At 35.9% G+C, this 23031-nt stretch overlaps 1 protein-coding gene across 1 annotated transcript in view; it reads left to right on the forward strand.

Annotated features, from left to right (window-relative positions):
• The window catches only part of CD2AP (CD2 associated protein), a 137796-nt gene that overhangs the window by 36465 nt on the left and 78300 nt on the right, over nt 1-23031 (forward strand). The window contains exons 3-4 of the mRNA XM_080807232.1: nt 16877-17030; nt 22758-22858. Of these exons, the coding sequence (XP_080663358.1) occupies nt 16877-17030; nt 22758-22858 (255 nt within the window). The remainder of the gene's footprint in view (nt 1-16876; nt 17031-22757; nt 22859-23031) is intronic.

Consider the following 23031-nt stretch of genomic DNA (forward strand, 5'->3'; position numbering starts at 1 on the left):
GTGATGTCCATCTGGTCCAGTGCATCATTTAAGGCCTTTATTTCCTTGTTGATCTTTTGCTTGGATGATTTGTCCATTTCAGTGAGGGGGGTGTTAAAGTCCCCTACTATTATTGTATTATTGTTGATGTGTTTCTTTGATTTTGTTATTAATTCGTTTATGTAGTTGGCTGCTCCCATATTAGGGGCTTAGATATTTATAATTGTTAGATCCTCTTGTTGGACAAGCCTTTTGAGTATGATATAGTGTCCTTCCTCATCTCTTATTATAGTCTTTGGCTTCAAATCTAATTGATCTGATATAAGGATTGCCACCCCGGTTTTCTTCTGATGTCCATTCGCATGGTAAATTGTTTTCCACACCCTCACTTTAAATCTGGAGGGTCTAAAACGGGTTTCTTGTAGACAGCATATTGATGGGTTTTGTTTTTTTATCCATTCTGATACCCTGTGTCTTTTGATTGGGGCATTTAGCCCATTTACATTCAGGGTAACTGTTGAGAGACATGAATTTAGTGCCATTGTATTGCCTGTAAGGTGACTATTACTGTATATTGTCTCTGTTCCTTTCTGGTCTACTACTTTTAGAATCTATCTTTGCTAGAGGACTCCTTTCAGTATTTCCTGTAGAGCTGGTTTGGTGTTTACAAATTCTTTTAGCTTTTGTTTGCCTGGAAACTTTTTTTCTTTCCTTCTATTTTTAATGATAGCCGAGCTGGATATAGTACTCTTGGCTGCATGTTTTTCTTGTTTAGTGCTCTGAATATATCATGCCAGTTCTTTCTGGCCTGCCAGGTCTCTGTGGATAAGTCTGCTGCCAGTCTAATATTTTTACCATTGTATGTTACAGGCTTCTTGTCCCGGGCTGCTTTCAGGACTTTCTCTTTGTCACTAAGACTTGTAAATTTTACTATTAGATGATGGAGTGTGGACCTGTTCTTATGATTTTGAGGGGGGGTTCTCTGCACCTCCTGGATTTTGATGCTTGTTCCCTTTGCCATATTAGGGAAATTCTCTACAGTAATTCTCTTGAATATACCTTCTGCTCCCCTCTCTCTTTCTTCTTCTTCTGGAATCCCAATTATTCTAATATTGTTTCGTCTTATGGTATCACTTATATCTCAAATTCTCCCCTCATGGTCCAGTAGTTGTTTGCCTCTCTTTTGTTCAGCTTCTTTAGTCTCTGTCATTTTGTCTTCCATATCACTAATTCTCTCTTCTGCCTCATTTATCCTAGCAGTAAGAGCCTCCATTTTTGATTGCACCTAATTAATAGCTTTTTTAATTTCAGCTTGGTTAGATTTTAGTTCTTTTATTTCTCCAGACAGAGTTTAATATTTTCCATGCCTTTTTCGAGCCCAGCTAACACCTTGAGAATCATCATTCTGAACTCTAGATCTGACATATTACCCATGTCCGTAATGATTAGGTCCCTAGCCTTCGGTACTGCCTCTTGTTCTTTTTTTTGTGGTGAGTTTTTCCAGCTTGTCATTTTATCCAGGTAAGTATATATGAAGGAGAGTATAAAATACTAAAAGGGTGGTAATGACCTCAGAAAAATGTGCTTTAACCAAATCAGAAGAGACCCCAAATCGTGGGGGGAAGAAAGGTGGTAAAAAGAAGTTCAGGAAAAAAAAATAATAAAAAAAGAAAATATAAAAAAGGAAATATATATATTTGGTGAATAGAACAGAGTCACCCACTTAATTTTGGGAGTATTTTGGTCTCTTAGATGATACTACCTCCCAAAATTTTAAAGAATGAAAAACATATTTATACACAAAGTAAGGGTAAACATGATGAAGGGATGGAATATGAGTATAAAGATGAAAATTTTTTTAAAAAAATTCTAAAAAAGGGATTGATAAGATAAGTTGGTTGAGAGAATAAAGAAAAAGAAAGTGGAGAGAATTTGCTCAGGTTGGAGACTAGAACAAAGCCCTGTGCTAGATTTAGGGTATGCTTTCATCTATTAGAAGAAGTTGTATCCTAAATTTCTTTAGAAGAAAATACCCTATGTGTAAACAAAAAATAATGTTAGATACAATGAAGGATAAAATACTATTATAATAACGTTCAAAAGTTTTTTTATGAAAAGTATTGTTAAGATAAACTAGTTAAACAACTTTAAAAGAGGAGAGAGCAAAAGTTAAAAAAATTTTAGCATAAGAAAAAAGTATCATTAAAAAAACTAACTTTGCAAGACTGAAGAATCATGGGGAGGACGCCATGAATTCCATGCTTTGCTTTTTCCTCCTCTGGAATTATGCTGTTCTCCTTGGTAAGTCAACTTGGTCTTGGCTGGATTTCTTGTCAGTCTTCTGGGGGAGGGTCCTGTTGTAGTGATTCTCAAGTGTCTTTCCCCAAAGCAGAATTGCACTGCTCTTACCAGGGCCCGGGATATGTAATCCTCTCGAGTCTCCAAACCCCAGCACTGCTCTTGCCAGGGTCTGGGATATGTAATCTGCTTGAGTCTCCAAACCCCACAGATCCCTACATTCTTCCAGGGGGATCTCCCCGGATCTTGTGGGGTCTCTGTTCAAAGAGCAGTGGCCTGACTGCGCCATGGATTATAGTTTAAGGTAACCGCGTGTTGAGAGCTCACTCCTTGGCTCCGTCTCTGTAGCCAACTTTCCCGCTCTAATACCTGCGAACTCTGCGACACTCAGACATCCTGATCCTCCTGTGACCCCACGGGACCTGACACTACTCTGTCAACATGTGGGCTTCAATCCTGGCTTAGCCTCTGGAGCAATGTCCCTCAGTGGAGCTGACTTTTAAAAGTTCTGTTTCTGTGCTCCGTTGCTCCACCACTTGCTGGGAGCCGGCCCCTCCCCCTGCGGTCTATCTCCCATTACTTCAGATTCACTCTCCACAGGTCCTACCTTTCAGAAAGTGGTTGATTTTCTGTTTCTAGAATTGCTGCTCTTCTTCTCTTTGATCTCCTGTTGGATTTGTAGGTGTTTCGAATGGTTTGATAAACTATCTAGCTGATCTCCTGCTGCCTGATGTCATCTCAGCCTGTTACTCCTCCGCCATCTTGACTCCTCTGGTTTGTATGAGTTTCTTTTTCCCCCAGAAGGTCAGATGTTTCGGAATATACATGTAATTTCATAGTAGAGATTGCACAGTCCTGTAGTATTCCATTCTGGGTCTTTATCACATTTTATGAGGTAAAATAAGACCATTTTTTAATTTTTTATCTATTGAAAACAATGCTGAATATCCTTTTGTATGTTATATACATAGTTGAGAATTTGCTGCATCCTAGGTTATGCATATAATTCAGCTGTATTAGAGTATTAGACATTGGCTGATTTCTCAATAATTACACCGATTTATAAACTCCTACCAGTAGTATAAAAGAATTTCTTTCTTCCATTTCTTATAAACATTTGATACTATCAGATTTTCTTTTTTTTTCTTTCTAATACAGATCTGTAATCATATCCACATTTCTGTGTTTCATTTTTGTCATTATGAGAAAAGTTAGGCATCTTTTCACATTTATTGGCCATTTAAATTTCTTTTCCTATGTCTAGCTTGTATTCTTATATTTCTGTCCATTTTTATTGAGTTCTTGCTTATTCTCATTGTAGTACTTCTTATTGTTAATACTGTGAATTCTGTGTTTTGACTGCTAGTCCTTTGTCTTCCTTCTGCTTATGTGTCTTTTCTCTTTAATAAGTGCTTTTTGTGGCTTAAGTATAACTTGGGAGCAGGGAGATTTTAAAGATAATCTGTTCATTAGTTTTAAGTTTTGATTTTTCAGTGTAAGTCTTTTATCAGTCTCGATTTACTTTTGGTACAGATGTGATTTAGGCAGTAATTAAATTTTTTCCACATAAAAAAATACTGAATAGTCTACTCTTTCCTCACAGGTTTGTAATGTTTGAGAATTGAGCCAAAATTGGGAAGAAACTTGCTGCTTTATCAGATCTTCCCTCATTCTCAACTTCGGTATTTTGGACTAAAGTAGAGAGTGTCAAGTGTCTGATTTAATTTGTTTGTGTAAACTTTGAAATTTAGTATCAGAGTTGTGACTTGTTGATATTTGGCACTTTGGGTCTTTGTAATTGAGATGAAACAAAGTAAACACTCCTCTATTAAACAAATGCTTAGTGATTGTCTTAAGTATTTTGGGGTGTGGTGAGAAGAGTTCCCACAACTTAATTTATTGGGGGGGATAACAGCATGAAAACAGGATAAATTGCAGTGCCTTTTTGGCTGAATGTCAGGTATGTGGTAAAGATGATGGGTGCTAAAGGATCTTGGGAGAATTTTTCAGAAAAGATGTTGAAAGTAACATTTGACTTGGCCTTTAAAGTTAGGAAGTTAGATGCATAATTGGTGTGCTCTGTGTTTGGCAAAGGTGCAAAGTGTTTTGTGGTAAAAATAATGGACTACTTTGGTTAAATGATAGTTTTCTGTGGGGGTGTGTATAATGGGATTAAGGCCAAAAGTATGGATTAATGCCAGTGGTATGATGCATTTTGAGTATCCTGTAAAGGTATTAAGTCTATTTAAAAGATACTAGGGAAATCAGAGTTATTAGAGACAGGAGAGGGAAGATAGAATGTTTTTAATGGATTAATCTTAGTGCTAAGGAAAGGTTTTATAAAAGAGGAGAGAGTTGAGGCTATAAAGTATAATAATGGAGATCAGAGTTGTACAAGAGAATGGAAGTAAAGGGATAGTTAATAGGCACAATACCTTTTATTTGTGTTAAGACTTTGCAAGTTCCCATACATTTTCTCACTTTATTCTGACATCTTTGAAAGTTAGGATAAATATGTCATTTACAGCCAGAGTCATGGTGGTAGTAGTTGGTGTACTAAGGACTTGGTAGTTGATAGCTCTGAGATAGGCAAATGTCAGCCTGTTTTTACATGAGAAATATATTTTATATAGTATATGCTGGTTATTGGAGAAATTTGATCATTTTTTAACATTCTGTGGTTTTAAGAATCTAAAGACAAAGTTGAATGAATCTTAGCCATTGAAATTCTCCAGTAGCATCAGCATAATTTAAAGATGTTAGAATTACAATATTAAATGCCTTTTGTAACCTTTAGAATTGACCGTTGAAGAAGAAAATTCAAACTGCTTCCTCAAAATGCAATTTTATGAAGACAACCGCCCCCACCCAAGACTAAACTTGAGATTTGATGTGAGGGTGTTGCAAGGACTAGAGATGGAATAGGAACATGCAGAAGACATATAAATAATGAGATATTTGGAAAATGAAGCAGGACTTGCAATGCTCATGTAAAATTGTCTGTAGGTAACTTTGTAAAATGGAATCAGTTTTATTCATGTTTTTTATTGCCTCTATCCCTAGAAATGATGCTGAAAAACAAGGTTTAATAAAGAAAGTAGAAGGCCCAATGTATTGGTAAGAATAGGATAGCTTCCACCATAGTAACAACATTAATATCTCAGGGGTGGCATAACACAATACATGCTTTTGTACAAAGTTTCATGTAGTGAGTTATGTTAAATATAAGTAAAATAAGAGCTTTCTTTATTGCAAGTAAGATTAACAACTTTAGCCCCAAGTAAGGGATACTTCTCTGTAAGTTGTCTTTGAAGCCTGTAGTTTTCATCAACCACATGTCTCTTCTTGCAGCAGTCAAAGCAGGGTTTTCAGTTCTTTTTAATAATGGTACTCTTTAGTATCCCTGATAAGAAACCAGATTTTCAGGTCTCCTGGCTGGCTCAGTCGGTTAAGAGGCTGACTCTTGGTTTCGGTGCAGGTCATGATCCTGAGATTGAGCCCCACTTTGGGCTCCCTGCTCTGTGGGGAGTCAGCTTGAGATTCTCTCGCTCTACCTGCTCCTTCTTCCATTTGTGGGCTTGTGCCTGCTCTCGTTCTCTGTCTCTGAAATAAATAAATCTTAAAAAAAAAAAAAAAGAAACCAGATTTCCCAGGCACTCTTAATTGAGCTATGTTTTAGTAAAATCCGTGGCAGTACTGTGTCAGATCCTCCCCATACTGTGCCTCTCCATTGTTTTATTCTTTACTGTTCGCCATTTATTCATTTATTCAAATACTTACTGAGGTTCTTTATGTGTGTTAGGACTCTTTATAGATGCTAGGGACACAATGGTGGATAAACAGGTAAGTTCCCTTCTCTTGATGAGTTTATTTTCTAATGGTGGGAGGAGAAAAAATGAATGAATAAGATAATTTTGGTAGTCATGAGTGCTTTGAAAAAAAAAAAAGTGAGTTGTGGGAGATGGAAAATGGCATTTAATACTTTAATTCGGGTGTTCTAGGATAGTATCTCTGAGGTGATTTGGCCAGAAAAACCCAGAAGGGTGCAGAGTAGATAAGGAATGCATTCCCTTTGAGAAGGATCTTGAAATTAGAGGAAAGTAGGCTTTATGTGATAGTTGTGGTTGCCAGCTGCTCTACTAGAGCTATGTTAAGAAGATAGCATGGCATTATGAAAGAAACATGGCCTTTGGAGTCAGGATGTTAAGACCTTTATTTGACTTCTCATCCCCTATTCCCCCATACCCACACACATGCTTACCGGGTATTCTTCGTTGAAGATCTTTTACTCTAGAGTATGAATTTCTTCAGTGTGAATGTGGGAATCCCACTTGTAGGTAGATACATTATGGATTTATTATTTTATCCTGTTACTTTTTGGCTCAGGAACTGCCCATCCGTTTCATAAAGGGAAAATCAGAGAAGAAAATCACCTAAATTGTTAATTTAGTCAACAAACAGTTTTTTGTTTTTTGTTTTTCCTGGTGCCTATTCTGTTACCAGATACTGTTAAATCAAATGTTAGTAATAAAATAGGTAAGTAAGAACTTTTCTAATTTCTCTTAAAAAAAAAAGCTAGTAGTTTTTTTTTTTTTTTTCCAAAGATTTTATTTATTTGAGAAGAGAGCACTAGAGAGAGAGAAACTACTAGTGTGGGGCAGAGGGGGAGGAGAAGCAATCTCCTTGCTGAGCAGAGAGCCTGACATGGGGCTTAACCAACTGAGCCACCCAGGCACTCCAAAGCTGGTAGTTTTTAAGGAAGGACAAAAATGAAGAGGAAAGTAATTAAAATGAGAAAAAAAGGGGACAAGCAGTTAGCTTGATTGGCCTATTTCTCTAAACCAAATCTATAGTATTCATTCATGGTGGTTGTGGTGGAGCAGATCAAGTCTTTTAAAAGTGGGCCAGCTGTGTGTCAGAGGTTAGACAATAAAAAGGCTTTTAATGTGTTAGGATTTGTGTAAGATCTAGCTCCTTATGGTAAAACTAATTTTGATAGGTCATTTCTACTAGAGCTATGTCAAGAAGATAGCATGCATTAAGAAAGGAACATGGACTTTGGAGTCAGGATGTGTTTAGAAAAGTGATCTGGTGGAAATTAATTTTTTTTAAGTCATTTGGAATGGAAAAGGTAGTTTTAAGAAGATAAAGGGACTCAATTAAAATGCCTTTGGAAAGTTGTTTTAGTTACTGAGAAAGGAGAGAATGCCGAACTTCATCAGGACAGGTTACTAAAAGCTGAGGATTTGTATTCACGTCCTGGTAGAAGTATTGGCAGTAAAAATATTTTTAAGAATCATAACATTGGGGGGCGCCTGGGTGGCTCAGTGGGTTAAAGCCTCTGCCTTCGGCTCAGGTCATGATCTCAGGGTCCTGGGATCGAGCCCCCCATGGGGCTCTCTGCTCAGCAGGGAGCCTGCTTCCCTTCCTCTCTCTCTGCCTGCCTCTCTCCTTACTTGTGATCTCTGTCTGTCAAATAAATAAATTAAAAAAAATTAAAAAAAAAATCATAACATTGGTGGAGGACCCTGGATCTGCATTTAAACTGTATTTTACTAAAGAGAGAACCTCTGCTGAGAAAAGAATGATTTGCCTCCAAGTCCAGTTCCCCAGTCTTCTCTGTTTGACACTCGGAGAGGGAGGAGCTCCTTATTACTGCTGGGGTAGGAGTTGAGGCTCACTAGTCCTCCATTGAATCCCCCTTGATGAAAGGGCTAGTGTGCCTTCTTAGTGCTGCCTTGTGGCCTCCACTGACAGAGAAGAGAAGGAGACTCATTCCCACCTGGTTGGTGGGAGAGTTGGCTCTCCATTTGGCCTTCTCTGACACCACTCTGGCTGGAAAATGGGGTAGTGGTAGTGAGTGGGTGGTCTGGTTACAGCCTGGTGAGGGTGAAAGTCCAGGCTCCCTGCTAGTTTGATTTTTTTTTCCTCTCTGTATTATTTGACTACAGCAGATTGATTTTGGTCTTGCTAGGCAACTCTTTTCTTGGTCCTTCTGGAGAGAGCAGGCTTTTCTTAGAGGTTTTTTTTTTTTTTCCCCCTCTCCTCTCATGGGCAATAACAGTTGCTGGTTTGGCAGTAACAGTTGCTGGTTTCTCCAGTACACAGTCTAGAATACTTGAGGCGAAAAGAAAACCTAATAGACTCACTAACCAGTTTCTAAGGAACCTGGGCTCTCTTGGCTGGTCCATCTTCTTTTTTCCACTTTTCAGAATATTTTTATGTTTGTTTTTAGTATGTAATGTCCATAATGTCCAGAGTTTTTAACTGTACTTAGTGGGAGGAATGAGGAAACAGTTTATCTATTCCATCTTTCCATGACGAAAATCTAGATGGTCACGCTTTTTTTTTACAGTTTTTATTTTAATTTCAGTTAATTAACGTACAGTGTTACATTAGTTTTGGTATACAGTATGTAATATAGTAGTTCCATACATGACCCTGTGCTCATCACCAGTCAAGTGCACTTCTTAATCTCCATGGCCTATTTCACCCATCCCCCCAAACCTTCTCCCCTCTGATAACCATCAGATAGATGGATATGTGTTTTAATAGATTGAAATGCTTATCTTTAAAAACTCATTACGTAGAGAGAATATCTCCTTTTGGAAATTGCGTAGTAATAGCTAGTTTTTCTTAAGAAAAGCAGAGAAATACCAGTGAAATAAGATATTAAAAGAAATTAACAAATACTTTTATTAGTTGTACTTATCGAGTGTTAGCAGAACAGTGTTTGTGGATAAGGGATGATAATTTGTGAGCTTCGATATAGCTTTCTTGTGCGCTTTATACTGATTGTATTATAGGTTATTACATGATGTTACATTTTTACTTTAAAAGTAAGTGGGTATATTCATAGAAGATGTCTAAGATGTTGGTAAATGAATTGCTTTTCCCCATCTTTTAAAATTTAAAATGAAATTTTGATCCCCTTTGATGAGTTCTCAGAGCTTGATAAAGTGTTTCAGACTTTTTGATATAATTAAGGAACAAGGAAACAAAAGTTATTAACATTTAAGTATTTTTGAGAGCTGGCAAGTGAATAAAAGTCATTTGAATATTTCTTTATTTTGACTTAAATTTCTAGCATTTTTTTCTCATTTAGAAAATGATTTAAATCACTGAATGTTGTCTTAAAGATTTTTTTTTTTTTTTAAATTCAGAGAGAGAGAGAGGGAGAGAGCGTGAGCAAGCAGCAGCAGAGAGAGAGGGAGAAGCAGATTCCCTGCTGAGTAGGGAGCCCCCTGCAGGACTTGATCCCAGACCCCTGAGATCAGGACCTGAGCATAAGGCAGAGGCTTAACTGACTGAGCCACCCAGGCACCCCTCATTGAATGTTTTTTTTTTTTTTTTTTAATTGGGTAGTTTGACAACTTACCTTGCATTTAAGAGTGTTTGTCATTTTATGTCTGTATTCCATGGGTTAAATGGTTAAGCAGAATTAAGGTTAAGTCTTTAAGTGTGTTTAAAAACTTTTAAAGAAAAATGGCAATATTGGGAATAAGATGATCTGATGATGGATGTGGCTAGTTTGGAAGTATCTTAGTGATTTCTTGTTTTTTAAATATCACATTATTTTTCTAGAATAATCCTGATTTTGTGTTTTTGTTATTTTTTAAGATTTTATTTATTTGTCACATGTAGAGTGAGCGAGAGAGCGCACAAGCATGGGGAGTTGCAGGCAGAGGGAGAAGCAGGCTCCCTGCTGAGCAAGAAGCCTAGGATTGCATCCCAGAACCCTGGGCTCATGACCTGAGCTAAGGTAGATGCTTAGCAGACTTTTTTTTTTTTTTTTTAAGAGAGAGGTGGAGGGAACCAAGGGAGAGGGAGAGAGAATCTTTTTTTTTTTTTTTTAAATGTTTACTTACCTGCTTATTTATTTATTTATTTTAGAGGGAGCCTATGTGTGAGTGAGGGAAGTAGGGGGTGGGAGAAGGCAATAGAATCTGAAGCAGATTCTCTGCTGAGTGAGGGGAGACCTGTGGGGCTAGATCCCACAGTGCTGAGATCATGATCTTAACTGAAATTAAGAATTTTTTTTTTAATGAAGGGAATGGCAACATTATTTTATGTTACCTTTATATTTTTGAATCCTTTATTTTATGAAACCTGTTTTTTAGGTAAACCTCAGTGATGTTTTCAAGTTTTAGGAGATGTATTGGTGACTTTAATAGAATAGTTCAGGAAGCTGGCTTTGTATCAGGGGAGAATTTTGTGTGTGATTTACTTTCATTATTTGAAACACATTCTATGAGAAAACAACTGTAGATAAGAGAATACTAACTAGAAGACAACTTGGAATTATAGTAAAAACAGTAGATAAAACATCAAAGTTGTATATAGCTATGATCATTGTAGTACATATTTTGTTACATACTGTAAAACATTAAGTATACATACACACTGGTTAAGAGCAATTTTTTCTGTGACTTGGGATATTTTTGATAATATTCTGACTCCTATGTAGGCTGTATTCACTGTGTTAAAGAAATAGTTCAGTACAGGCAATGCTAGAAAAAGATGTGAATCTTTTTTGAATCTTTTGTGAATCACTGAAATAATACATGTTGAAACAAAATTCAAGGAATATAGAAGTGGCTGTTGTGAAAAGTACATTTCTTTCATTATAACCCTCCTCCAACCTCCTTCCACATTTAGAAATGTGGTAGATGTAGACTGTTATCTGTAGACACTCTTTAACTGAATTACTCGTATCCCCTTCTCCTTTATATCCTATATTTAAATCATAAATTTAAATTTAAGACATTATTGTATAAATCATGTTAATGTTTACCTGGGACTTAACTGGAAAGTTAAATTCTGATTTTTTCCTCTTAAGGAGTTAATAAATTTTGTTTTTGCTAAGGTATTTCAAATTGTAGAAATAATTAAAGCCTGGAAAGTTTGAGAGCCAGAACCTGGGCTTCTGGGATATCTCCTGATCTTGCTTTTTGCATTGGCACTCATTGCCTGCTTGTTAATGTCATCTGTGGCCTCAAGGAGTCTAGCAGGTTTGGGAGAAGGATCTCCATGTAGGTCTGATGTCTTTTGAGTCATACGTATATTAGCCCTCATTACCTGCTATTCTTCTCTTAAAATCCCTTCATCCTAGAACTGCAAGCAAAAATAACATTTTTAAATCCATATAACTAGTGTGAAAAATATGACCACTATAAATTATTGGGGGTGTTTTCACAGTGTAGTATGTCTGAGTTCTTTATTTAGTGTTTTTCCAACTCTGCTTCACTTGGCTCTCAGTAACATTCTTGTGATGGAAAAAGAGAAGGGAGTAGGATTCCACTGACAATGAATGTACATAACTTTTTCTCTCTCTCTCTCTCCCCCCTTACTTTTGCCTTTTCCAGTGGGGGAGGGGCAATTGCAATAGGAAGGCCCTTTGTCCAAGTTGGAGAGACAGCAGTCATATGGAGAGTAGCATATTTGGGGGAGAGAATAAATTTAGAGGCTTTCAAAATAGTCCTGTTATATCTGTTATTCATGATTTTGATATGTTGGCACTGAGAAGGTATATACTGATTTCATATTAAGGAGATTTTCTCTTGTTGGCCCTTTCACTTTGGACTTTAAAGTTTTTTTGCTACTATCTGATTTAATTTAGACATAAAAATGAAAATCTAATGACTCGAAATAGATAATTCCTTTTGTACTATTACTTACATTCTAAAAAACAGAGTAAAAAATTTAGGCATAGGGTAAACTTTAGGCATAGGATAAACCATTTTTGTTAGGTTGAAAACCTCATTTTTCAAACGTGGATCTAATGGATGCAGCCAAAGCTAGAACAGTGGACATATTAAATAAACATTTAATTCTGCTTATATTCATACATCTTTAGTAATAGCACTTTTCCATTTTTTTCTGATTTATGTTTCTGTAAAGTTGGAGGTACTAGTTTTACATAACACTTCTGGAAGTCCCTAATGTTATATTCAAAATATTAAGTGTATTCCTTAAATTTTAATTAGCATAAGAACTGTGACTCAGCTTAGAATGACCTCTTCCCTTTGAGAAACAAAAAAGACTCATTTGCCCTTTAATCTGGTTATTATTATTATTTGTGATATTTATTTAATTCTGTGATAAATAGAAATTAATTGCTTTCTTTTTTCAGATTATGATCATGTACTGGCTATGATTAGATAACCAAATTATTATGAAGATATATTAAAACATGAAGAAGTGGTTTGTGAATTTTATTGATCTTTTAAGTTGTTTTTTGTTAGTGCAATCAGAGTTAAGTATCTCTGGTTACCTTAATAGATGAAGAATAACTATATCCTTTCCAAACTTTAGCTCCCCCTCTCATTTGCTTATATTTCTTACCTTCCTCTAAATCGCCTCTTCTATGAAACAAATTAGTGTAGTTGCATTCTTACTTATATGGAGATTATCCACATTGTCTTTTTCTTGGCCAATTTTTCATTGTTATTACCTATTTTGTAGGAGGTTTTTCTCATTTCTAGGACGAAATTCAAAGTTTTTCTCAGTTAGTTTGTCAATACATAATACTTTCCAAATGAAGATTCTTTTTTTAACTGCATTTCCTGGCGGAAAGGAAGTGAAGTTGGTAGAAAGTAGATACTACTATGTTAATAGTTTATTTACTGGCCATTTAGGTAAAAGGAAGTGAAGGGCAGAAGAAGGAAGAAACTCTGGACAGCTGAGGAGTCAATCAGATTTGCTGTTGAAGGTGATAGCCAAGGAGTAATTTTTTTTCTTTTTTAAAAAATTTTTTATTAACATATAATGTATTATTAACCCCAGGGGTACAGGTCTGTGAATTGTCAGGCTTACACACGCCAAGGAATAATTTGGAGGCACTGTGTGGCCAGGAATTAGGGAAAAATTAGGTTCGTGAGTGAGTGAATGTATGTATCTGGTAGTGGTAGATTGTGGGAGGAAGAGGTTCCAAGAAGAGGAGGAGGTGGAGCTCAAAGCAAACTTTGTAGTTTTACTTAGAGCTTTGGTACTAGTGATTAGACATCTTACTTGGCACTATGTATTTGGGAGGTTGTAAACCTGAGTCTTCTCTGTTCAGTGTAGACTGTATATTTCTAATTCGCATTCTCCCTTTCCTTTTATGTTTTGTGCCCTCAGAAGATTTATTATATTGTCTCTGAGAATACTGAAGTGTTAAAGTGTTTCTAGGTCTTGAGCAATATAAGTTTTTTGTCTTGTTTTGTTTTGTTTTTAGAAACAAGAAGCATTTTGTCAATATATCATAGTTATTCATGTGGTAAATTTTTATTAAAAGATAACACAAATATCTTAAGTTATATAGCCAGTTAACAGGATAGAATCAAGATTTATACCCAGGTCTTCTGTCTCCTGAGCCTATACTTTTTAATCATATTTGGTCAAATTGGAATTAGGTTCCTAGAGGAACAAAATTTGAATGTCAGGCCAAGTTCTTGGTCCCTGTATTAGAAAACAATAGCTCTCAGAGATACGACTTTTAGTTTTTTAAAATGTAGACAGCTCACGAGACAGAAGAATTAAAAATGAATGCTTTTTAGCATGTTGGAGTTGTAAGTACTGTTCTTTATGAAGATTTTATGCTTCTATTAGTTTGAAAAATACTTGGTGCAGTTTGAAAACTGAGATTTTCATATGTTGATATTCCATGTATTGATGGTAGATTGGCGTATTTTTCCTTAAGTGCATTACCAGTAAAAATGAAGCAGCCCATTTTGTGAAATAGTTTGTATTTTCCATGATTTATACTTTAACGACTTTTCACAATTCTTGACCAATGTAAAAATTTTCCCAATATGAAAAACGTTTTTTCTCATTGTAAGATGATATGCATTGTTAAAAACAAACATGAAACAATTCTGAACAGTATAGAGAAGTTAAAATTGTCTGAAATCCTACCAGCTAGAGAGTAACAACTGCTTAACCTTGTGGTAGATGTAAACACCTAGAGTTACAAATTCTTTGTTAACTTTGTATGTGAAAAATGTCTTCTGGTTAGTTATTTGCTTTTCTAATGGTTACTTTTTTTTTTTAAAGATTTTATTATTTATATTTATTTATTTATTTATTATTTATTTGACAGACAAGAGATCACAAGTAGGCAGAGAGGCAGGCAGAGAGAGAGGAGGAAGCAGGCTCCCTGCTGAGCAGAGAGCCCTGTTATGCCCCAATAACGGGTCCGTGATTAAAGGAGCGAGACTGATACAAAGCGAAGGTCAAGCAAAGCTTTATTTCGCGCCAAGCTTCAAGAATCTAACCGAACGTTCGGGGCCGCACCTCTTACAAGAGATGGCGACCCTTGTCTGTTTCACAGTCTAGCTTTTAAGGGTAAGGGCCATGCGGTCGGGCCTGGCCACGCACAGATGACCAATGAGATTGTAACACACACAGGAAACTCCACAGTGATGCTAGGTGACCAATTGAATTATAATTTACCCTAGTAGACATTTGAATCAGCCTGTTACACCTTGATTAGGATTGGCGCCAAAAGGGTTCCCAAAGGGTGGGGGCCCATACTCCTTGGTAGCTAGGGAGACAGTATGCAACCCCCTACTGATCGGATGTCTCCACCTGGCCTGACCCACCTTTGTATCTGGGCATTGACCTGGAGCTGGTTTCTGGGACCCGCCTTTAAGTGAATCCCCTGGGGGAAGGGGAGCAAGGACAGTTCATGGGCTAAACAACAGGGTTTTGTTTAACCTCAATGGAAGCCTCTTGACAAAATATAAACATAAAATAGGTCCTTACAAGCCCGATGCGGGGCTCGATCCTAGGACCCTGGGATCACGACCTGAGCCGAAGGCAGAGGTTTTAACCCACTGAGCCACCCAGGTGTCCCTCTAATGGTTACTTTTAATGAACAGAAATTTTTAAATTGTCAAATGCGTGAGGTAGGAACCCCATTTTCTCCCAACTCCTTAAATATGGAACATTAGTTTTATGAGCATCATGTTTGTCTTTGCTTTTCTTTAAGTCACGCTTTTCTGTTTATGGACTATTTTGTTTCATTTATTGGTATGTCTGTTTTTATGCCAGTACTGCAGTAATTTATAGTATCATATAGTTTTTCTTTATATCTCATTAAAAAGAAAAGCCCCCTCACTTTGTTTTCCCTGAAGTATTATGTCTGTTCTTGGCATTTTGTTCTATACAAATTTAAAACCAGTTTATTGCTCTCCCAAATCTGTGGTACAGTTATTAGAATTGTATTGCATCATTGTGTCAATTTTAGGGAGAATTGATATCCTTATAATAATTGAGCTTTTAATCACTGAACATGGTATGACTTCCCATTTGTCTTCTATTAATTTCATACTTCTTTTCATGAAGTTTTTTGTTTTGTTTTTTTGTTTTGTTTTTTTGTTTTTAAGATTTTGTTATTAGGGCGCCTGGGTGGCTCAGTGGGTTAAGCCTCTGCCTTTGGCTCAGGTCATGATCTCAGGGTCCTGGGATTGAGTCCCACATCGGGCTCTCTGCTCAGCAGGAGCCTGCCCTCCCCTCTCTCTGCCTGCCTCTCTGCCTACTTGTGATCTCTCTCTGTCAAATAAACAAATAAAATCTTAAAAAAAAAAAAAGGACTTTATTCTTAATTTAGAGAGAGAGAGAGAGCACAAGCAAGAAGGGAGAGGGGTAGAAGGGGAGGGAGAATCTCAAGCAGATTCCCTGCTGAACAGGGAGCTTGACTTGGGGCTCTATGACCTTAAGATCACAAACTGAGCCAAAATCAGGACTTGAATGCTTAGCCCACTGAGCCACCCAGGCGCTCCTTCTTTTCGTGAAGGTTTGCTTATCTTCTGTAATCTGAACATCACCTGTTTTTATAACACCCATGAGCTGAGAATTCTAGTTAAGAATTTTATAAATAGTTGGAAGAAATCAGAAGAAAACATTTAATGTCATGTAAAAATTATATGAAGTTGAAATTTTAGTTTCCATAAATAAAAATTTTTGGAGCATAGCTATGTTCATTCATTTAAGTTTATAACTGCTTTTGTAGTACAAATGGTAGGGTTCATTTTTCCATTAGAGTTTTGTTTTTTAAGATTTTATTTGTTTATTTGGCAGAGATCACAAGTAGGCAGAGAGGTAGGCAGAGAGAGAGAGGGGGACGCAGGCTCCCTGCTAAGCAGAGAGCCCGACCCGGGGCTCAATCCCAGGACCCTGGGATCATGATCTGAGCTGAAGAGAGAGGCTTTACCCCACTGGGCCACCCAGGTGCCCCTCTGTTAGAGATTTTATGGCCAACAAATTATAAAATATTTTGCTATTTGGCCCTTTATAGTTTGCCCACCCTGATTTAGAATTATTGTTTGTTTCATTGTTTATATATCTCAGAGTTTCTTTGTATCTTGGGGTGGAGGTGGTGTTTCAGCCTGTCTTTCTTTAACTCTGTCTCCAGTTCTGGTAAGACTTAAACTCATGAGTCACTGTTACCAAAGTGTGTTGCATTCTTTAGGTATGTGTGGGCAGAGAAAAATTTGATGTCATGTTTTATCTAATAAAACATTTTATCTATACCTGTTTTTTGGTATTTCACATTTTGAAGTTTTAATTTAATAAAATACAGCTTAATTTCCTTATTTGCTCATTTCCTCTTTTATAGGAAATTAAGAGAGAGACAGAATCCAAGGACGACAATTTGCCCATTAAACGGGAAAGACATGGGAATGTGGCAAGTCTTGTACAACGAATTAGCACCTATGGACTTCCAGCTGGAGGAATTCAGCCACATCCACAAACCAAAAACATGAAGAAGAGTATGTAAATAATTTCTTTCCTGTTTAAATCAAAATAAAGGATGTTTTATAACTATTCATAAGTTATGTTAAGGAAAGTTAGCTTAACCTTTTGCAGCGGACTGTAGAAACTTCCTACATGTTCATGTGTTACTAGTTATTGGCCCTTGTAGTCATTCTTCATACAATAATTGAGCGTGACCTGCTGACAATTATTTATAGGAATTAGAAAATAAAATATGAGGCTTTGTTTTCCTATTAGCCGTATAAGTTCTGTTGAATAGTTGATTTTTTACCTTAAATTTATTTTAAAACCATTTATATCATAAATAAAATTTATTTTATGCCAAGATGCCTACTCATCTCTAAGTAGTATAGATGTGTGCATTTTGATAGTATGTTTTCATTGGTTAGACCTCTGAACATAGATGATCAGTTTCCCAAGGTGATTGGCCCAGCAGAGTCCTTTCAGGTATTTAGTACTTTATAAACATGTTAGAACATTTTAGCATAGAGGGAGAGCACCACATTTGAAATCAGACATGAGTTTGAGTCCATCTTATGACCTTAGATCATTTAATCTCTTGAGTTTTATTTTGCTGCTGGTGAGAAAGTGCTAAAAAAGACATGTGGTATTGCTTTTTTCAAAAAGCTTAAACATTAAACATGTACAAAATACAGCATTATGGAAACAGATAGTATTTTAACATAGTAAGAGCTGAAGCCTGTTGAGACATTGAGTACTGATAACTCTGATTAATTTGACTTAATAAGTAGCAAATGAGTATTTAACCACATTTATCTTAGATCAGTCTCTTTGATATTGTGGTCTGTAAATCCCTTGTGGTACCAAGTAGTCTGTAGTAAAGAAATTATGTTTATACATATTTTACAAATATAAGACTATTTATGATTTTTATAGAGTCTCCTTATATCTTGCTACTTCTGTGCTACTGTCCGTCAAGTTTGGGGGGAACTTTCACTTTCTGGGTTCTGTCATCCTTTGATTATTTTCATAATATAAAAACAGATTTTCATAAAAATGAAAAAAATTTCATGACAGTAAGACCAATTAAAGGATTCTCTGTTGTTTCCCAGTAAATGCGTTGTACAGACAATATTTAGATATTACGCATACTGCTTTCAGACTACTGCCTGAGGGCGAACAGTTTCAGTAGTTTTAATTGTTCTGGACGCTCAGACTCTGTTTTAGAGACTGGGGGACAGATTACTGAGAGTATTCCATACCCTACAGGTGAACCCCTTATGGAAATTTGTGCATAGGAGAATTTTTAGGCCCACTGGAGAGTTATCTATGACCTCTGTCTATTATAAAATCCATTTACTACTTTCTTTAGTTTTACTGAGCTATAAAGGGACAATTTTCTTAAGTAGAAACCAGATAAAGGACTTCAGTGTTATGATTATTTTATTCATTTCGTCTCCTAATAGGAAATGACACACTTAAATTTTACCTTCATAATTCTTTTTCTTGTTTTTTTTTTTTTTAAGATTTTATTTATTTATTTGACAGACAGAGATCACAAGTAGGCAGAGAGGCAGGCAGAGAGAGAGAGAGGAGAAAGCAGGCTCTCCACGGAGCAGAGAGCCCGATGCGGGGCTCGATCCCAGGACTCTGGGATCATGATCTGAGCCGAAGGCAGAGGCTTTAACCCACTGACCACCCAGGTGCCCCATAATTCTTTTTCTTATAAAAGGAAAAACCATTATGTAGTGGTGCCAGGAGGCTTAGACTTTTTCCTGAGGATCCTCTGTAACTTGTTTTTAAGTGCATGTGCTACAAAGACTAAATTGGTCATTTGGAGCTAGCTAACATGTAAAACAGGATGCAGGTTGTTTTTGCTTTCAGACTGATTTTCCAGGAAAAGCAAGCTAATTTTTTTAATGTTTTTTTTGTTATTGTTTGTACCATATCCTTAATTCACAAAATAGACCAGCTATTCAAAAGGTGGTGTATTGTAATATTAAATAATAGTGGATACTACTATCCAGTATTACTAATACTTAAGAAAAACTGTTTTAAAAGTTGATAATACAGTCCCTGCAGTGTGAATGTTCTCTAATCTCTGTTAGCAAAGACAAGTGAATCTGCATGTGTATTGAATTTTGTTTAAGCAACTTAAGAGAGTTTCAGCTATATACTGTGGTTAAATATCTGGAAACTAGGCATGTTAGCTATTTTTCTCTAGTCTCCCAAGCCAAAAAAGTGTTGGTTTTTTTCATGAAATCTAGTCATAAAGCCATTGAAACTTTGCTTTTGTGTGTAAGTTAACCATAATACCTGTGTTAAAACAAACAGGCATTTTTTAAGAGTGAGCACAGAATAATGTTTTCCAGGACTATTACTGAAAGTTGCTAAAGTTATAGAAGAGAAAAATTTGCACATCTCATAGCAAAAACTGGTGCGATCACATTGCTGCTGAGACCCTTCTAAAATCAGGAACAGAGATAATGTTGTAGAGTAAAATTACTTAGAGAGTAAATAATTGACATCTTCCAGCAGCCCAATTCTGGATTCCATTCAGTGTGGAATATTAGTAGATACTTCAACTTTGCATTTGGAAAAAATTGATGTCAGATGTGAATCTACTCTTACTGTGCTGGAGGGAAGACATCAGTTCTTGTAACTTTGTATTTCTTATTAGTGGAAACTCTCACAGAAGTGGTTTTTATCTAGTTAATAATTATGTTGAATGTAAAAAATGCATTGAAATTGGTACTGATAGATCACTAGTACTAGTTGCTATAGAATTGATGTTGCTGCATGAAAAATTAGTTGACCAGAATGCCCAGTCTTCAGTATTTCATTTCTAGAAAACAGTTGTTAGCAAATAGTATGCCTGCTGATTTTGAATCAGTGCTAAAGAAAATAGTGAAAATTCAGAATACTGTCAAAATATGGTCACTGACTATACATTTTTACAGCATACTTTTAAAAAAATAGGGGCCTATTAGCTCAGGCTCTGCTCTCTGATAATAAAATATTCTGACTCAAAAGGGGAAAAGGACTCTGAACTGACTCCTCTCCAGCTGCAGCTTCTCAAATAAATGGGGTAGCGTATTCTGACTTTCTGTTTTCTATAAATCTTACAGAAAACGCTTTCAGTTTGTTAACATTTTTCATGTTGTCTTTATATCTGTGTCTTTATATATATATGCACACACACACACACACACACACACATTTTTTAACTGAATCAGTGGAAAGTATATTGTAGACATGAAACCTCATTCCTAATCACCTAGGTTCTTTCTTATGATGGTGATGATAATATCTTCTAAGATTTTGATTGTTTTAATCAAACAGTATATCAGCAGTATAGCTAGAATATTTGAAATCATGAATCTTTCAGTTAATGGTCTAAGCAGTATGAGATTTTTTATTGCTGAGTGTAAGAAAAAAAATTTTAAGAATGATTCAAGCTTAAAGCAGTGACTCTGTTTTTAGCATTTGATTATTTTCTTTGCTTGCTGGAGAAAGAAATTGACCAAAAAATCTTGACATTAGAAAAATTTAAATGCTGCAGTAAAACATGAAGATGTAATTACTGGAACTAAATGGAACCAAAATGGATCATGAATCCTTTTGCTGCTGTTTGTGAAATTTTAGCATTCATCTTCCCAACTTCTGAATGTGGTGTGCTTTGGAGAAATTGAAAATCATAATCTTAAATGAGAAATGGTTCTGTAATTTAAGAGTTTTTTTTTTTTTAATCTGAATATTTAGGTCTGGTTTTCAGAACCATGAAAATATTTGCTATTCTTGATGGACCTCCATTTGAAAACTTAGGATTTTCTGTTTTAGTAGGAAAAATAGGTAACTTTACTGAGTCTAAAATTTTACAGAATTTGGTTTTTTCCCCCAAAAATACAAAATATTTTTTTAAAGTTTTTTTTTTAAAGTTTTCAGCATTGATATGCTGAATGCTTTAATATCTGTGAATTTGAAGACCATGAGAACAGTGTTAATGTGGGCAGTCAGATCTGCCAAATAAAACTGGGTATGGATTATGATTAAAAACTTGTCAGTCTAATGGGAAAACATCAAGTTACTGTAAAACAGGGGTGATAGTAATACGTCATAGGTTTTTAGAAGTATCAACACATCAAGTAAATATTAGAAGAAGTGCTCAATAAATGTTTGTGATTATTATTAGTGTTTATCCTATTATGAACCATATTAGAAATGTATAAAGTATGTAGCTATGATGAAAATAAAGGGACAGTTCTGTAGTGTGTTGTCAAGCGAGGTATATTTTAAGCCTTTCTTAGGTAAGACATCTCATTCACATGAAGATTGGGGATTATGACATTATGGGTAGAATTGCTGCCTTTGGAAGAAGACCCATGGAGATTAGCAGGTACATGGTATTTACAGGTAGTAAAGGATTTGGCAGACACTTAACCGTCTGAGCCACCCAGGTGCCCCCCAAAATAGTATATTTAAATCTTAGAAAGAAAAACTTAGAAAGAATAGGGTTTGTCATTTTGAAGCAATTAGAAATCAGTGTAATTACATCATTGAGTACAAGATTGAGAATCATCTAGGGAATCTTAAACTGTAGATTCTAATGCAGCCTGCTACTGTTAACAAAATACTCCAGACTAGATGGGTTAAACAACAGAAATGTATTTTCTCATAGTTCTGGAGGTTAGAATTCTATAATCAAGGTACTATCAGAGTTGAATTCTGGTGAGGCCTCTTTTCCAGACTTGCAGGTAGCTGCCTTTCCCCCGTATCCTCACATGGCCTTTGTGTGTGTATGCCCACATGCACATGTGCACAATTAAGTGTGTGTGTGAATTAGGGCTCCACTTTTATGATGTTATTTAACCGTGAATATGTCCCCAAAGGCCCTACCTTGCAATATAGTCAAGGACACAATTCAGTCCAAAGCAGGTAGGTCCAAGGTGGAGCCTGTGAGATACTGCATTTCTCTGAATCTTTGACATGATACTGTTGCTGCTGGTCTGAGGAATGTACTTTGAATAGCAAGAAGTTATCCTTGAATCGGTTATACCTGATCATCTGCCCATAGGTGCTTTAATGATTTGGTTTTAAAGATGGGAGTGAATCTGAGTTCTCAACTCAGAGTTTGAAAGAAGTTATAACCACAAGCCTTTGTGGTTATAAATGATTGTCATTTACCTGAATAAGTGAAACTTGTTTGAAAACTTAAAATTGTTGTCTTTAACTAGGTGAGTTTGGTTTTTATCTGTCAGAAAATAGAACTCTTAAAGAATATAAGATATATTTTGGATTTGTTCATTTTGTGTCTTTTTAACACAGACACTCTTACATTAGTGCATTTTGAGTATTTCCAGACTTTGATCAGGAAGTAGTCTGAAAATTACTGGCTTGGCAGACAGCTTGTCTGTGAAAAATTTTTTTGTGTCTTTTATTGTTTATATTTTTAATCTCAAAATTGGCATTTGATATTTTACTTTGGTTTAATTGGTGGGATTAGATGTATAAATAGATTTCATGGCTGGGAACCTTGAACCTTATTTGTATTTGGCTTGAATATATTTTGGCACGTATAATATGGGGCAAGGTGAAAAGCCAACCAGAACTGATTGTGGTTAGCTGCTTAGAATGCTTACATGTTCTGTTTTTATTCGTATATGTGAATTCAGTGGCAATAAATATGGTGTGTAAATAAAGGTGCTGTTGTTTGTTTTAATGGTCTTTGTTAACCTCATTTTTTACTATGTTATTTCTTTCAGAGACCAAGAAGCGTCAGTGTAAAGTTCTCTTTGAGTACATTCCACAAAATGAGGATGAACTGGAGCTGAAAGTGGGGGATATTATTGATATTAGTGAAGAGGTAAGGAAAACATGTTCTAGAGATAAAGTAGCAATTGGAATTGATGCTCTGGGTATTAGAAAACTGCTTTGTAAGAATATTAATTTTTCATTAGACTTTTTTTTGCCAGTTTCATTGTATTTTATAAAAATTTTAAGATACAGGTTTTAAAACGGATCTTTATTGTCTTAATA

Source organism: Martes martes (genome assembly GCF_963455335.1).
Source record: "Martes martes genome assembly, chromosome: 6".
Lineage (NCBI taxonomy): Eukaryota > Metazoa > Chordata > Mammalia > Carnivora > Mustelidae > Martes > Martes martes.